The sequence below is a fragment of the Podarcis filfolensis genome (assembly GCF_964270895.1).
Source record: "Podarcis filfolensis genome assembly, chromosome: 8".
In the NCBI taxonomy this organism is placed as follows: Eukaryota; Metazoa; Chordata; class Lepidosauria; order Squamata; family Lacertidae; genus Podarcis; species Podarcis filfolensis.
The window spans coordinates 8,608,368-8,625,732 of NC_139611.1; the positions used below are offsets into that span (position 1 = coordinate 8,608,368).

A 17,365-nucleotide genomic window follows, 5' to 3' on the forward strand; every position below is an offset into this window, starting at 1 on the left:
TGTGATAGGAATTTTGAGGTTTTAGGTAAAGGGACCCCTGACCATTAGGTCCAGTCGTGACTGACTCTGGGGTTGCAGCGCTCATCTCGCTTTATTGGCCGAGGGAGCCGGCGTACAGCTTCCGGGTCATGTGGCCAGCATGACTAAGCTGCTTCTGGCGAACCAGAGCAGCTCACGGAAATGCCGTTTAGCTTTCCACAGGAGTGGTACCTATTTATCTACTTGCACTTTGACGTGCTTTCGAACTGCTAGGTTGGCAGGAGCTGGGACCGAGCAACGGGAGCTCACCCCGTCATGGGGATTCGAACTTTCGACCTTCTGATCGGCAAGTCCTAGGCTCTGTGGTTTAACCCACAGCGCCATCCGCGTCCCTTTGAGGTCTTAGTTATGTGTTAAATGTTCATAAGTGTACCAACCAAGCACATACATAGATCAGCACAGGGGGACTGACCTGGAACCATTTTTTATCCCCAAACTGTCCCAAACTGACCAAATGTTTTCTCTGCAAGGTCAAAGGAAAATGGAAAAGCCTCCCCATTGTTTTTTCCTTCACAAATCCTGTCTTAAGGGTATGTCTGTGTTTGAATAGAGTGTGGGCCTGTGACATGGACCCAGGAACTAAGTATTTATCATTACAAAAGACTGGCCAGGCTCCCCAGGCAATCCAATCAAGTAACCGGCCAGACAGGAGATAAACAACGACGGGGAGAAAAACAACATTCAAATTTCTGTTTTAGACTGCCTTTTCTGTGATGTAGGTATGATGTATCTGGGGGTGGTCTTGATCTACAGGGTGGAATTTCAAAAGTCTTTATAAGGCCTTTCCTGCCATTGTTCTGGGTTCCTCCTCCCTCCTGTGTGTGGTGAGTGAGGACCCTGTTGCAACAGTTCAATAAAGATCAAGCTTACTAGCTGCTTTGCTTCTCAATATTCTCTGGTTGGCCTCTGTTATTCTCTCCTACCAATAGGGAACCCACTTAAGGACTCTATATGGGCTCTTGGATACCCCATAAGGGAAAAAGGCAATTTTTGTTTACAACACTACCAAGAAAACATTTCAAAAATCAAAGAGTGCTGAAACAATTTCATAACAGCATAGAATCGGAGAATCATAGAGCGGGAGAGTTGGTAGTGAAATAAAAAATGTAAGGTCTGTGTGTATATATATATATATATATATATATATATATATATATATATAATGTTTATAAATGTACCAACCAAGCGCATACATAGATGTGTGGAACACATGTCTGGAGCAGCACAGGAGGACCGCCCTGGAACCATTTTGACTCCCAAACTGACCAAATGTTTTCTCTGCAAAGAAAGGAGGTGGGTCTTTTTGTTCACATTGTCCCCATTGTCTTTTTGTTCACAAATCCTGTCTTAAGGGTATGTCTGTGTATGAATAGGGTGAGCCTGTGACTTGGCTCAGGAACTAAGTATTTGCCATTACAAAAGACTGGCCAGGCTCCCCAGGGTATCCAATCAAGTAAGCATTAACACATAACTTGCCAGACAGGAGATAAACAACGCACTCAGATTTCTGTTGTAGACCTCCTCTTCTGTGATATATGTATAATGTTTCTGGGGGTGGTCTTGGACTCCAGGGAGGGCAATTTAAAATGTCTATATAAGGGCGGGCACACCTTTGTTCTGGGTTCCTCCTCCTTTCCTGCGTGTGAGGGGAGCACCCTGTTGCAACAGTTCAATAAAGATCAGGCTTACGAGCTGTTTGCTTCTCAATAGTCTCTGGTTGGCTTCTGTTATTTTCTCCTACCGATGGAGAACCTACAAAGGACTCTGTAAGGGCTCTTGTGACTCCCATAAGGGAATAAGGGCAGATTTTTGTTTATTACAGAAGGGACCCGCAGGGGTCATCTAGTCCAACCCCCTGAAATGCAGGAATCTCAGCTACAGCATCCATGACAAATAGCCATCCAACCTCTGCTTAAAAATATTCAATGAAAGAGAGTCCACCACCTTCCAAGGGATTCCATTCCATGGTCGAACAGCTCTCACCGTCAAAGAGTTCTTCCTGATATTTAGCTGGACTCCCACAGGAAGACCTGGAACCATTTTTTATTCCCAAACTGACCAAATGTTTTCTCTGCAAGGTCAAATGAAAATGGCAAAGCCTCCCCATTGTCTTCTCCTTCACAAATCCTGTCTTAAGGGTATGTCTGTGTTTGAATAGGGTGAGCCTTTGACCTGACTCAGGAACTAAGTGTTTATCATTACTAAGAATTTATAATTACAAAAGACTGGCCAGGCTCCCCAGGGTATCCAATCAAGTAACCTGCCAGACAGGAGAAAAACAACATTCAAATTTCTGTTTTAGACCGCCTTTTCTGTGATATAGGTATGATGTATCTGGGGTGGTGGTCTTAAGCTACACCCCTTCTGTGATGTATGTATGATGTTTCTGGGCTGGTCTTGATCTACAGGGTGGCAATTTCAAAATGTCTATATAAGGCCTTGCACGCCATTGTTCTGGGTTCTTTCTCCTTTCCTGCGTGTGAGGGGAGCACCCTGTTGCACAGATCAATAAAGATCAAGCTTACTAGCTGCTTTGCTTCTCAATATTCTCTGGTTGGCCTCTGTTATTTTCTCCTACTAATAGGGAACCTACATAAGGACTCTATATGGGCTCTTGGATACCCCATAAGGGAAAAAGGGCAGAGATTTTGTTTACACCATACATGCGCATGCCACGCCTTTCCACAAAAGTTGGACAGCCGCCTGTCAGGGACGAATCCCGCATTGCAGCAGGGGGTTGGACTAGATGACCCTTGGTGTCCCTTCTACAATTCTATTTTTCTCTGCCCACCCACTGCTGCACATTGCTTTGCGAGGGCACAGCCTGAAAAAGTGACTGATCAGTAAATGAAGCAAATAAACAGACTGAGAGAGCTACAGCTACCTGTGGAATTGCCGCCTCAGGTGAAGTTTCATGTACCATTCCTGGAGGGAATCAGTTCTTCGTATCTCCCTCATCCCCACAGTGCAGTGCAAGGCAGCTGATTCAGCAAGTAATGGCGCTGGCTGCCTCCTCATCTTCCTCCAGGGAACCAGGTTTGCCCTCTTCCTCTCACATTTTGATTAATTAGCAAAAAGCGTGCTAAACGCCCTGCATATTAAAAGCTGAGGCGCCAAGCACTGCCTGTTGTTGAGCGAGGCCTGCTGTGCAACAGAGAAGCGGGTGGCAGCGCCCCGTGGAGACCCGGAAGGTTCCGTGTCAGCTTCTGTCAGAAACAGGCACCGAGGGCTGGCGGGTTCAGCAGGGATGCTTTGCAGGGGGGAAGTAGCCGGAGGAGCGTCAACAAAATCTGCAACGTTATAAGAATTCTAAGGTCCTAAATATACAGTCATACGTCGGGTTGAAGTAGCTTTGGGATGAATATTTTCGGGTTGCGCTCTGCGGCGACCCGGTAGGAATGGATCGCAGTACTTCCGGGTTTTGCCGCTTGCACATGCGCAGACGCTCAAAATGATGTCGCACGCATGCGCAGAAGCGGCAAGACGCGACACGCGCAGACGCACAGTCACGTCGTACGTTTACTTCAGGATGCGAACGGGGCTCCGGAACGGATCCCGTTCATATCCAGAGGTACCACTGTAAAAGAAACATTCATAAATGTACAAGGCAAACACATACATAAATATATAAACCACGTGTCTGAAATAGTACAGGAGAGCAGTCCTGAAGTCATTTTGACTCTCCCAAACTGACCTCAGAATTTCTCTGCAAGGAGGAAGGAGATGCGAAAGCCTCTCCACTGTCTTTTGCTTACCTGTCTTAAGGGCGTATTTGTGTATGAAGAGGGTGAGCCTGTGACCTGGTTTCAGGAATTTAAAGTATTTACCATCACAAAAGGGACGCAGGTAGTGCTGTGGGTTAAACCACAGAGCCTAGGTCTTGCCGATCAGAAGGTCGGCGGTTTGAATCCCCGCGACGGGGTGAGCTCCCGTTGCTCGGTGCCTGCTCCTGCCAACCTAGCAGTTCAAAAGCACGTCAAAGTGCAAGTAGATAAATAGGTACCGCTCCGGCAGGAACATAAACGGCGTTTCCGTGCGCTGCTCTGGTTCGCCAGAAGCGGCTTAGTCATGCTGGCCACATGACCCGGAAGCTGTACGCTGGCTCCCTCGGCCAATAAAGCAAGATGAGCGCCGCAACCCCAGAGTCAGCCACATCTGGGGTCCCTTTACCTTTACCATTTACCATCACAAAAGAATGGCCAGGCAATCAGTGACCATTAACAGATATCCTGGCCAACAGGATTTCTGCTGGAGACCACCTCTTGTGATGTATTTCTGCTGTAGACCGCCTCCTTCTGTGATGTATGTATGATGTTTTTGGGGGGTGGTCTTGAGCTATAGGGTGGGCAGTTTCAAAAGTCTATATAAGGGTTTGCACACCATTGTTCTGGGTTCCTCCTCCCTCCTGCATGTGGTGAGTGGGGACCCTGTTGCAACAGTTGAATAAAGATCAGGCTTATTAGCTGCTTTGCTTCTCAATATTCTCTGGTTGGCCTCTGTTATTTTCTCCTACCAACAGGGAACCTACGTAAGGACTCTATATGGGCTCTTGGATACCCCATAGGGGAAAAGGAGCAGGCTTTTTCTATATCAGCGGTAACAGGAGGCCTGCAGCTTACATGAATGTGTGTGTTTACATTCCAGGGGTCTGGGCGCAAAGGCAAAATTGTGCCATGTCAGAAGGACCTCTGGAAATGTCCCCCCCCAATGCCCCCACCTGTTCAAAGGCAGCGTGCCGAGAGGGCCATACTTGGTGGCCTTTGGGAGATCTTGGGAGCCTCGCAGGGCCCTCCCAGAGCCCTAGCGTGATTTTCCTGGGGGCATGGGTGCCAACTTGAATAAAATATGGGGGGGAGCAGGTAAGCACCACCTCACATAAGAAATCACATGACACAGCAGACACACACCATTTGAATGGCAATGCCCATTAAATTGGGGGAGTGCCCCTCTCAAATATTTTATTGGGGGGGGCTGAAGGGATCTGGGCCTCTAGGAGTTGACTCCTATGCCTGGAGGTTGGCTGACAAGGGGGGGGGAGAGCTTGGAAAGCTCTTTTCATGCCTGGTTTTCTCACTGCACCATAGGAGCCAACTCCTGGGGGCCAAGGTCCCTTTGCCCCCCCCCTAAATTGGGGGGACCGCAGGGCTTACCTGGGTCCCCCCCAAATTTTAAGCAAGTTGGCACTTCTGCCTTGCAGAAAGGGCTTTTTATTTATTTTTTTTGTAATAGTTTTCATCGAATTTTCTGTTTTACAGTTTCAAATAAACATTTTACAAACTTTAAAATATCCAGTGACTTCCCTTCTCCTTCCATGGTTCCATTTCACATATCATACATGTCTGCATATTTTACTACAACCCTTCAAATCAATTTCCCACTTTTACATCCATCAAAAATTATTTACTCTGACGAATTTATCTTAATGCTGCCGGGGTTTTCAACTGTACGTGCAGAAAGAGCTTTTTAAGCCCTCGAGTGTCTGGAGGCTCTCGTGAGAGCTCTCATGTGACCCCTTCTAGCAGTTCTTTCGCCCTCTTTCTATTGATTCGCTATATTTTTCAACGGAGCATGCAAGGCTGCGATCGCATAAGTAAACTGCGCACCAGGTTTCAGGACTCCTGTATGGAGGTGGCAGAGCCGTCACCTCAGGGCAGCACATTTTCAATGCGCTTTTGCGCCACAATTCTTTGCGAGAAAGTGCGCCGGTCAAATCGATCTTCATATAATCCCACCGCTGGTTTTTGCTCGCCGCCACAGCCCCGTCGGTGAAATCGTGAATTATCTCCCGAATTAACTGCACGTGAAATTGGATAGACAGACTGGCTCAGCCCACCTTTTGTAGAAAAGATTTATTAATGGACTATGAAATATTAACAGAAAAGACAACAGAAAGAGCAAGAAAGTTGCTCGACAGGCTCTATGAAACAACAAATCCCTGAAGCATGATTTATACCCATGGGACTTCACACTCCTTTCACTTGAATCAAATCCTCCACTGGGGGGGGGGGGCGGGGGGGGTGTGACATTTCCTGTGTGATAGGAATTTTATGGTCTTAGATATATGGCAATGTTCATAAGCATACCAACCAAGCACATACATAGATCAGCACAGGAAGACTGATCTGGAACCATTTTGATTCCCAAGCTGTCCCAAACTGACCAAATGTTTTCTCTGCAAGGTCAAAGTGGAAAAGCCTCCCCACTGTCTTTTCCTTCACAAATCCTGTCTTAAGGGTATGTCTGTGTTTGAACAGGGTGTGAGCCTGTGACCTGGCCCAGGAACTAAGTATTCATCACTACAAAAGACTGGCCAGGCTCCCCAGGCAATCCAATCAAGTAACCTGCCAGACAGGAGATAAACAAGGACAGGAGAAAAACAACATTCAAATTTCTGTTTAGACCGCCTTTTCTGTGATGTAGGTATGATGTATCTGAGGGGTGGTCTTAGGTTACACCCCTTCTGTGATGTATGTATGATGTTTCTGGGGGTGGTCTTGATCTACAGGGTGGCAATTTCAAAAGTCTTTATAAGGCCTTGCGCACCATTTTTCTGGGTCCCTCCTTTCTCCTGCGGTTGAGGGGAGCACCCTGTTGCAACAGATCAATAAAGATCAAGCTTACTAGCTGCTTTGCTTCTCAATATTCTCTGGTTGGCCTCTGTTATTCTCTCCTACCAATAGGGAACCTATGTAAGGACTCTATATGGGCTCTTGGATACACCATAAGGGAAAAGAGCAATTTTTGTTTACAACACCTGAATATGTATTAGAGAAATCAGGGACGGTCATCTCATGTAGATCTATTCGTGTGGGAGATTCAAACCACCGAGAACCAGTTGTCCGTGTGGTAGAATCAGCTGGGGCCTGAGAATCCTGCCTTTCTTTTTTGAAACTCAAGTAGCTAGCCCTCATGCTTTGTCAGATAACTTTGAAAACAAGTAGGCAGTGCGCAGCTCTGGTGTTTAGAGGATGCAGCTGTGTTGCTCCACCTGTCTACAAAACCCGTTTTATTGATCTATAACAGTTCTCCTGGCACAGCGGTGAAGACCTGTGCCCCCCCCATGCTGCTGCACTAGAACTCCCACCTGGAGACCCCAGATTCAGCTGCCCCTGCTCTGACCATAAAACCCTCTCACCCATCATTAAAAAACCACGACTCTCCCTTTGGCATCTCAAAGGAGCAAAACGAAACATTCTCTGGTGTGATAGGGATTTTGAAGTCTTAGATATATGGTAATGTTCATAAATGTAGCAACCAAGCATGTACATAAACCAGCACAGAAAGACCGACCTGAAATGATTTTGATTCCCAAACTGACCAAATGTTTTCCCTGCAAGGAGGGAGGGGGGTCAGGGAGCCTTCCCATTGTCTCAGGAATTTCCTCTTCCCTCCCCTGCCCTTGCCCTTGTGTGTCGTGTTGTTGCTGTTGTTTTCTAGATTGTAAACCTGTGGGCAGGGATTGGCTTGTTTTGACTGATTGCATATAAGACACTCTGCAAGCCTTTTTCGCTGAAGAGCAGGGTACAAGTGGTCTAAATAAATGAAATAATAAACGAATTTGAGGATACAAATACTGCTTTGGAAGCAGCACTGCCTGATTGCTTCTGTGCCGTCTGCAACATGCATAGTTGCAATCAGATTATTGCTATTTTAAAAGCAAAGCCTACAGTGTTCTCTCTGCTCCAGCCTATTAAAAATCTGTCCTACACTTTCAAATGTTTGGAGCAAGGGAGCATGAACAACAGAGTTTATTCCACAGTTCCTGTATTTTCATTACTGAAGGATAGATTGATGCAGGAAAGTTTAATTATGAAGACTTGACCTTGAAGCTTGCATGGGTGACTATGGGCAAATGTTTATGGGATGACCTTTGCGATTTATCCCATGAGGATGAATGACAGGATTGTATTGATATGATGCAAAACTCCTTTTTTGGAACCACTGAAAATTTAGAAGCCCTGGGAATATCAGATTGTAGTTGGAAAACCCACTCTGCAATATCCGACCTCCTCCTTGCCTCTGTGAGCAAACCAACAGATGCGTATATTCTGCAGCTCAGACTAGAATCGTCTCCTTTTCAGTCATTGAAGAGGGTTTTGTGAAGCTCCTGCGGGCAATAGTTGAATGGACAGTGTCCTCACTCAGCGCATTGGCCAGCCTGGACAGGACAGTCACCTTAAACTTTTTGAAGTCTTGGCCCATGAAGACATAAAGAACAGGGTTCATGCAACTGTTGGAAACAGCAATGGCCGTGACAATTGGTATTCCATTCTCAAGGACGGCTTTGCTGAGAAAGTGGTGTTGGGTTTCCATGAGGTTGAGCACATGGTATGGGCACCAACAGAAGAAGAAAGTCATTATAATGGCAATGATGATTCTCAAAGGCTTTTTGGACTTGGCGAGGCGGTTTCTTTTCAGACGGACAATAATGATAATGTAACACACTGTGATGACAGTCATTGGTACTATGAAACCAGCCAGGAATCGCAGAATGGTGACTGTCTTGTGCCTCTTTCCATCTAGATGGTGGTGAGCTGGAAGGCTGGACAAAGAGTAGTTGTTAAAACAAATGACACGATCTTGATGTGCTGCTGTGTCCCGAAAAACAAGGGCAGGAGAACTCAACAGAAAGCCAAGAACCCAGATGAGGGCACACAGGAACCAAGCAATCTTAGGATTCCGGTGGTTTTGAGACCAGACTGGGAAAGCCACCGAGATGCAGCGATCGATGCTGATCATGGTCAACAAGAACACACTGGTGTACATATTGAGAATAAGAAGGAAGGTGTTGACCTTACACATTCCTTTGCCAAAGACCCAGTGGTAGCCCATGGCGGTGTAGGCAATGTTCAAGGGCAGGAAGACATTGAAGAGGAAGTCAGCCACCGCCAAATTCAGGAACCAGATGGCATTGACCGACTTCTTCATCTTGAGCGTGATGACGGAAATGACCAAGCCGTTGCCCAGGAGGCCCAGGATGCAAGTGACCGTGAAGATTAGGAGTGCAAGGATTCGAGTGATGAATGTAAAGTCTTGGGCTGATTCCTTCGTCCGGTGGCTTTCGTCAGTGGTGACGTAGTAGTCGTCATTGTAGTAGCGGCTTGAATCATCGTAGTAGTCCGTGAAATTATCAGTTAGATCCATGACCTGTTGGAACACAGATTGGTGAAAAAGTTAACTTTGTGCAAGCACGACTTGCAGGGTAGACTCCAAAGGAGAGGAGCAGAGACAGCTGGAGCCCCCTAAATTTGGCCCTGGTCATAGGCTCCTTGAATGATTGGGGAGAGCTCTATTCAAGCATGCTACTTGCATGTAGTGCCTCTATGCAAGTGGGGATGAGCCCTCTAAGGTCAGTGTGGTGTAGTGGTTAAGAGCGGTGGACTCGTAATCTGGTGAACTGGGTTCGCGTCTCCGCTCCTCCACATGCAGCTGCAGGGTGACCTTGGGCCAGTCACACTTCTCTGAAGTCTCTCAGCCCCACTCACCTCACAGTGTGTTTGTTGTGGGGGAGGAAGGGAAAGGAGAATGTTAGCCGCTTTGAGACTCTTGAAGGGGAGTGAAAGGCGGGATATCAAATCCAAACTCTTCTTCTTCTTCTTCTTCTAACAGCCATGCCACTACACCCACCACTCTGCACAGGTTGGAGGGCAAAGTTTGGCTTGCCCTGATTACCTGTATGTTGCCTGCATGATGCTTGAACAGGTTTAAAGACTGCAGCTGTAGACAAGAGAGGCTAACTGACAAAGGAGTTGCAGTAAGGGCCGGCTCAAGACATTTTGCTACCCGAGGCAAAGGACAAGATGGGACAAGAGATACACGGCAAAATGTTTCATGGGAGATATTTGTAAGAGGAGTGTTGTGTGCTGATTGGCTAAGGGTGTAGTGCGACAGCTGGAACAGGTTGTGGGGAAAGAGTGAGCTGGGTTTTAGGGAGAGAAGGAGAAGGGTGGTTATTGTGGGTCCTGAGGATTAGGGGATAGGATTAGCATTAGGGTTTGCATTAGGAATAGCGTTTTAATTATATGTTAAAATACAAAGTATTCAAACACAGGTATTAGAAACAAATCACATAAGAAGCTGCTGTATTCAGCTTTTACTTGAGTAATAAAGTTTTGCTGTTCCAAGCACGTCTCATATTTGGCCAAGCTATCAAGAGATAATGGTGTTTTTATGGTGGCAACAGAGCACCAGTAATTAGGGTTTTCGAAGGCCAGAACTGGGAGCCTTCAATATATTTATTGCCCGATCTTCACCCTAAGATCCCAGGTTGGGTTACAGAATTAAAACACAATATTAAAAACCAATTAAAACAACCTGCAGTCGTAAAAATAAAGCAGGTCCTAAAAATACATGCCTCAAAATAATTTTGCAAAAGGAAGTAAGAGTTACAGAGAAGGTATACCGGTTTTACTGCGTATAAGACGGGAAGATATAAGACTTCATATATCCAATGAAGATTCCAAGCCCTACATTCCTGGAATTCCTTCCACCAGATTTTTCAAGCTACACACAATCAGCTCTCTCACTCTTGTTATCAGTGGTTGTGAAACTTTGAGTTCATTGGAAGTGTATTTGGAGTTTTCCCATGGAAATATATAAACATGTGAATCTACCTTTTACTGAGTTAGAAAACTGTTCCGTCTAGTACAGCACTGACCACACTGACACCTCTCCTGAGTTTCAGGCAATAACCTTTTTGAGTCTTCCAACATACAATTCTATGTTTGCATGAGTCCTGTCCGTTGATGCTGAGAACTGAACCTCGGACAATACAAAACAGACGCTCAGTCCAAAATCAATCAGGGCAGTCAAGACACCTTTCTCACCACGGCAGATTTCTCTTTGCAATGCACAGAGGAGTGTTGGGAGTGTTCTAGGTAAGGACATAAGGAGATTAGTGTGGCTTTTCCTTTGCCCTGGAGTGGTTTACAATTCAGATGATAACTAATAGTATCATTTGCAATATTCAAAACTGATGTTGAAGACAATAGAGATGCGTGTATGAAGTGGTATTGCGGCCTGACCAAAAACCCAACAGCGTGGCTGGGAAAGTGAGTCAGGATACAGCATTCTAATTTATAGCACTTTTCCTTTTGTCTCTGGCCGAATTCCGGGCTGAGACCAGTGAAGCTTTTTCAGATGCAGAGGCGCAGTTCTCCAGGGCCACAGGGGGTTATTGACCCCTTACTTAATTAAGTCCTACTGAGTTTGAGGGCCCCAGTGCCATCCTATTTGTGCTTACTCAGAAATAAGCCCCGCTATATTTTCTGTTTCTGAGCAGTTGTCCTTTTTAATGGACTCATTGGAGCAGTGGTGTCCAAACTTTTTTCAAAGAGGGCCAGATTTGATGAAGTGAAGGGCCGTGAGGACTGACCGAAGGGCTGTTGAGCTCTTTTTAGGATTGAAGTTGTTGAGGTTTTTTTAGGATTTTACCCCAGGATATAAACTGCCACAGGGGCTGGATTAAACCAACCGGCGAGCAAGATTGAAAGAAATTTAAAGACTATCTGCAGAAACATTGTAAAATTAATGAATGTTAAAATGATGCTGGATTGAAAATAAGTGGCATTAGCAACAAAGTTAATAAGAATATGCAAAAATGAATTGATAATGGATGAAAATATAGAGTTATAATATGTTAGGATACAGAGTTTAGATAAATGAAAGAGGGTAAGGATTTGCTGATTTGATTATTTAAATGGGAATACAAAAAGGGGAGGTGTGAGGAGGCCAAGGAAATAAGCTAATGAGTTCAAAATTACAAAAAACGGATTTGTTTTTAAATTTTTTTTAGCTATTTGTCTTTTGTCTTTTGTATTTTTATTCCTCTTTTTTCTTTTTCATGTATTTTTCTATGTTCTCTTTTTTGTATCTTTTTCTTTTTATATGACTTTTTTTCATTTTGTAAACTTATGTTTTTGTAAAACTTCAATAAATATCTTTTTTTTAAAAAAAATAAACCAACCGGCGAGCCGGATTAGACCCCCAAAACATGCCTACATTAGAGGGTGTCTGGAAGCAAAGCTGTGAAGAAAGTGTTGGGAAGCTGCCGGGGAGACGGGGGCATCAAGCAGGCCCCCAGCTGCCTCCAGCCACCAGCCGGCAGCTGGGCGAACTCCGATTCCCGGAGCAGCATCAATCGGCGACACGAGCCTCCGAAAGTTCAGAACCTGTGCATGCTCTTATCAGCAGAGTAAATAAATCCTCACAACGGAAGTGGCGGACAGCGACATGTGTAAGTGTTATTTACAGGCGTTTATTCAGCATAGTTCAGGAACAAAGGAAAACATGTCTGCTTCCCTTCGTGTCCAGCAAAGCAGCAGTATAGCAAAAGGAATATACAAACGGAAGTTCCCAGCAAGCCTGTGCTGGAAGTAAACAGGCATGTGACACACAACAGTCATGCCTGTTCCTTTTAAGGTGGAACGGAACTAAATCCTAACATCCTCCCCCTTTCTGTGTAAACCGCAGTACCTGTGGTTCAACCCAATTGCAACCTCTGTACATAAACCTTAAGCTGCTCTCTGGTAACAACTTTAGACAACAGATCTGCAGGAATTTCGTTTCCTGGCATGTAGGACACCTGAATGAATCCTTTCTGAATACACTCTCTTTGTCAGGGAACTGTCATCGGAAGAACCAGTGGTGCAAGGGCTCCCAGAGGTTGGGAGAGACTTATCAGCGGAGGAGGGAACCAGCAGGGGGAGAGAAAGAGCTCCAAGGGAAAGTGAGTCGGAAGAATGGCTCAGAGACAATTCCAGCGAGAACAGCGGAGAGGTTTCAGGACCTCCTATAGGGACACCCACTCCTCGCCGGAAACTGTCACGCAGAGAGTCCAGAAGGCGTGTTTCCGTTAAGGAGCTTTTATGCTGGAAGAAATTCCGTAAACGCCCACTGTCGGATTCTGCCAGCGACTGACGGAGTCATGCTTATGGAGCTCCGTTACAGACAGTGGTTTGTGGACTTAGCCAAACACTGAGGGACTAGGAACTTTACGCACAAGCAGCTCATCATCCCATCACACTCTTGCACGATGTAACTTTATCTGCAAGTATTTGGTTCTTTGCTTGCAACTTTCTGAGTTCAGCAAAGCCAAACAGGATCTATTGTCTTGATACACCTGTACAGGACATTTCACAGAAACCTTGATGTCCTGAAACAGTTGCATCAACCATTCACAATCCATGAGTGAAAATGACAGAGCATTGAGTTCTGCTTCACAGGAACTTAGGCTTGCTGTCGTCTGCTTTTTGCACAGCCAGTCAAAGGTGTTGCCATGGTTTATGGTCCTATCACCTCCCCCATCCCGCAATTTTGCAGTTGCAGGCAATGTCAGGGCAAAGCCCAAGAAGACACACACACACACACACACACACACACACACACACACACACACCTACATAGCAAGGCAGGCAGGCTAACTGTGGTTCCTCTGCCTTGTCAGAGTTCGCAGAGTTCTTCTCTCACCCACAAGGCTGCCTCAGCACATTTGCTAAACCACCAGACAGTGTGTCCCAAATTAGAAGCCTCCAACTTCCTGACTCAGCTGCTGCCCACCATGTTAGCAGCGGCGAGAAAACAAGCAGGCAGCGAGAATGCCCATGTCACAGGGCCAGGGAATAACTCCAACACAGTTTTCATAAGGGAAAGTCCTCTTGTTTTACAGTGGAGCAGCACAAAACAGGCTATTGAAGCAGCATTTTCAGTCTGTGTGCCAAAGGGAGCCTTCTTGTCTCCGACATTTCAGAGCCAATGAAAAAGACAAAACACTTGGTTGCCTGTGAATTGTAATTACAGGTAGGTAGCTGTGTTGGTCTGCTGTAGTCAAAACAAAATAAAAAAAATTCCTTCCAGTAGCACCTTAGAGACCAACTAAGTTTGTTCCTGGTATGAGCTTTCGTGTGCATGCACACTTCTTCAGATATCTGCAGAAGATATCAGATATGGTATCTGAAGAAGTGTGCATGCACACGAAAACTTATACCAATAACAAACTTAATTGGTCTCTAAGGTGCTACTGGAAAGGGGAAAAAATTATTTTGTGAATTGTAAGGCAGAGAGCATCCATTGCACAAATGAACCGATGTTCTCCTCCACCCCTACTTCTTATTCTGTAATCTACCCCATGATTTGTAATCCCCCATGATTTGTAGTAGGGTTAGGCTGCATTTTAATGCGTACATAATTCACACGTCCCTAAACAACACGTGAAGGGGAACTACAGCTATCCTTTAACATTCACACATAGAATCATAGAATTGTGGGGTTGGAAGGGACCCTGAAGACCATCTTGGCCTACTCCCTGCAAGCAGGGAAATGCTGGCCCAAGTCACCCAGTGAACTTCATGGCTGAGCAGGGATTTGGACACTGCCCCCCCAGGTCCTACTTAGTTCAGTGGGTGGTGCTGTGGTCTAAACCACTGAGCCTCTTGGGCTTGCCGGTCAGAAGGTCAGTGGTTCAAATGCCTGCGGAGGGCTGAGCTCCCATTGCTCTGTCCCTGCTCCTGCCAACCTAGCAGTTCGAAAGCACACCAGTGCAAGTAAATAAATAGGTACCACTGCAGTGGGAAGGCAAACGACGTTTCTGTGTGCTCTGGTTTCCGTCACGGTTTTTCGTTGTGCCAGAAGCAGTTTAGTCATGCTGGCCACATGACTCAGAAAGCTGTCTGTGGACAAACACCGGCTCCCTTGGCATGAAAGAGAGATGAGTGCCACAACCCCATACAGTGGTACCTCGGGTTACAGACGCTTCAGGTCACAGACTCCGCTAACCCAGAAATATTACCTCGGGTTAAGAACTTTGCTTCAGGATGAGAACAGAAATCGCGTGGCGGCGGCGCAGCAGCAGCGGGAGGCCCCATTAGCTAAAGTGGTACTTCAGGTTAAGAACAGTTTCAGGTTAAGAACAGACCTCCGGAACAAATTAAGTTCTTAACCAGAGTTACCAGTGTAGTTGCCTTTGACTGGACTTAACCATCCAGGGGTCCTTTACCTTTTACTTAGTTCAGCACTCTAACCACATCAACACACGGGCATCTCCCTCCCAAAGTCAAACTTCATCATATCCAAGGCTGGCTAACTTACCTTGGCACCCCAGAGTAAAAATCCACTAATAATAAATTAAACAACTGACAATTTGCAGCTCTTCCATCACACCCCTCTCTGCATTCTGGTGGGGCTGGCCTTCACCCCATCCTTCCAAAGCTAGATGGAGGACCTTTTCCTTAACTAGTTAAAGCACAAGCCTGTCTCAACCGGTCCCTTCTGCATCTGCAATCCGGCCAGTTTCCGGAGGGAGGAGGGTTGGGGTGCAGTGACGTAGTGTTGGGGGTGCCCTGGGCGCACATAAGGGGGTGTACACCAGGTGCCACCCACAGAGATCCAGCCCATGTGCACCCGCCCATCGGTGGCAAGGGCTGGGGAACATGGAGGAAGCTCTTCAACTTCCATGCCCCACCTCTGCCCGGCGCATGAGCCACCCCACACCCCGGGCACTGGCAGACAGTGCTATGCCCCTGATAGGGTGGAAGCAGAAAGGTACCAACATCAGAACCCGATAGCAACAAGCCGGAATAAACACGCAAAGAAACTTTGTCATTGGAGTTTAGCTGCAAGGCAATCCAGACATGTAATTAACGGCAATCGCAAGCAGATGTGGAAAGAACATCTGTCGGGAGGTCTCACACTCCCACTGGCTGGCCTGAATTCCTGACGTTGCTCATAAAGTCCAGCGGCCAACAGAGTGCTTCCTTTCCCAAAGTCAGAGCTGGCTCTGTTCCTTCCTGGACGGAACTTGATGCAGCCAGCACCCTTTCCTCTTCGCAGCCAGCTGCTTTCAGACTTTCTGCCGTCAAATGCTTCATACGTAGACATTAAAGCATGGAGATAGCACGTCTCCAGCAGTTACATCACCTTCCGTACTGAATGAGCCTTTGTATTTCTTTTGGCCCTCGTGGAAGAATCCATAACATTATAGAGATCTTTGGTGTGGCTGCCTTGGGAACACTGTGTACAACTCTGGTTGCCTCACCTCAGAAAGAGTGAAGCAGAGTTGGAGAAAGTTCAGGAAAGGGCTAGCAAAATGATCAAAACCACCCAGTCCAACATCCTTCTCTATTTATAGTATCTCATACATATGAGCTGCGGAGCTAAAGAAGGCCAACTTTCATAGGTGAGCTTCAAATAAACAGGAAATGCCGCATTTGACTGCAGGCCTATAATTTAGCTCAATTACAGGGTTATGGGGTGGGGGTGGGGAATCCATTAGTCAGAAGAAACTGAAAGGTCTTTTAAGGCAAATATCTATCCAAAGGCAACAACCTTTCAAGATATGGCAGCACCTTAAAGACATTTATTATGGCATCAGCCAGGGCCCATTTTGCTGGCTACATCTCATCCTTGGAAAGATCAAGTAGGCCTGAAGTTTGAATTCCCCACGCCCAAAGCCAGAAGGGATGAGATCCTTACATGGACGGAAAGAGAGAAGTGGCAAAAAGTACAAAGCGTTATAGGAATTCAAATATACAGTGGTACCTCGGGTTACAGACAATTCAGGTTACGCGTTTTTGGGTTGTGCACCGCGCTGAACCCGAAAGTACCGGAACAGGTTACTTCTGGGTTTCAGTGCTCGTGCATGCGCAGAAACATTTAATCACGCTTTGCACATGCGCAGAAGTGCCAAATTGCAACCTGCGCATGTGCAGACACGCCACTGCGGGTTGCGAACATGCCTCCCGCATGGATCACATTCGCAACCCGAGGTTCCACTGTAGAATAAATGTTGATAACTGCACAAGGTAAACACACATACATAAGTATACAGACCACATGTCTAAAACAGTACAGGAGAGCAATCCCAAAGCCATCTTGGCTCTTCTAAAGACTCTTTCTCTGCCTCCTTACCTGAGAAAACGTAGGCAGATAGCAATCAGGGGAAGTTCCTGAAGGGATTCCTCTCCTATATCTATGAACCTCCTTTGTATTAATTGCCACTGTTTGCCCAGATGCTCCACATTGAGCGATGTCTGACAAGCATCCCGATTGTCTTATCAAATGCTAATGTTTTGTGCAAACTGTGTCTGGAACTATGAATCTGGAATCCTCAGGAATATCACCCCTTGGCCTGCCTGAGCCACAGTAACCCCACCTTACAGTATGTGTGATGCAATTTCTGACTGTTTGTAAAGGGGATGTCCTCAGAGCCGTCTTTCCTATTGGGCTTACTAGCGCGTTGTGCCAGGGCGCTGGCCTCTCAGGGGCGCCCCGGCGAGTGGGGGAGCTGCACAGCTTTGTCAGCAGCCTCCCCTTTCCCTGCACACCTGCCAGC

The 17,365-nt window shown here is 46.3% G+C and overlaps 2 protein-coding genes and 1 long non-coding RNA gene across 5 annotated transcripts in view; 1 reads left to right on the forward strand and 2 right to left on the reverse strand.

The window, feature by feature from the left end:
* Nucleotides 1–17,365, forward strand: part of LOC310769870 (uncharacterized protein) — a 177,017-nt gene that overhangs the window by 93,133 nt on the left and 66,519 nt on the right. The gene's annotated exons all lie outside the window — the stretch shown is intronic.
* On the reverse strand, nt 5,874–7,421 carry LOC310769936. The gene is made up of 2 exons (XR_014551868.1): nt 6,794–7,421; nt 5,874–6,068 (listed from the first exon to the last, which is right to left on the reverse strand). It is a non-coding gene; the product is annotated as an uncharacterized lncRNA (long non-coding RNA).
* CMKLR1 (chemerin chemokine-like receptor 1) overlaps nt 7,491–17,365 on the reverse strand; it is a 38,335-nt gene continuing 28,460 nt past the window's right edge. For all 3 annotated transcript variants that reach the window (XM_083629607.1, XM_083629608.1, XM_083629606.1), the window contains one exon: nt 7,491–9,186. In XM_083629607.1, coding sequence (XP_083485733.1) covers nt 8,095–9,183 — 1,089 coding nt within the window. In that variant the 5' untranslated portion in view covers nt 9,184–9,186 and the 3' untranslated portion in view covers nt 7,491–8,094. The remainder of the gene's footprint in view (nt 9,187–17,365) is intronic.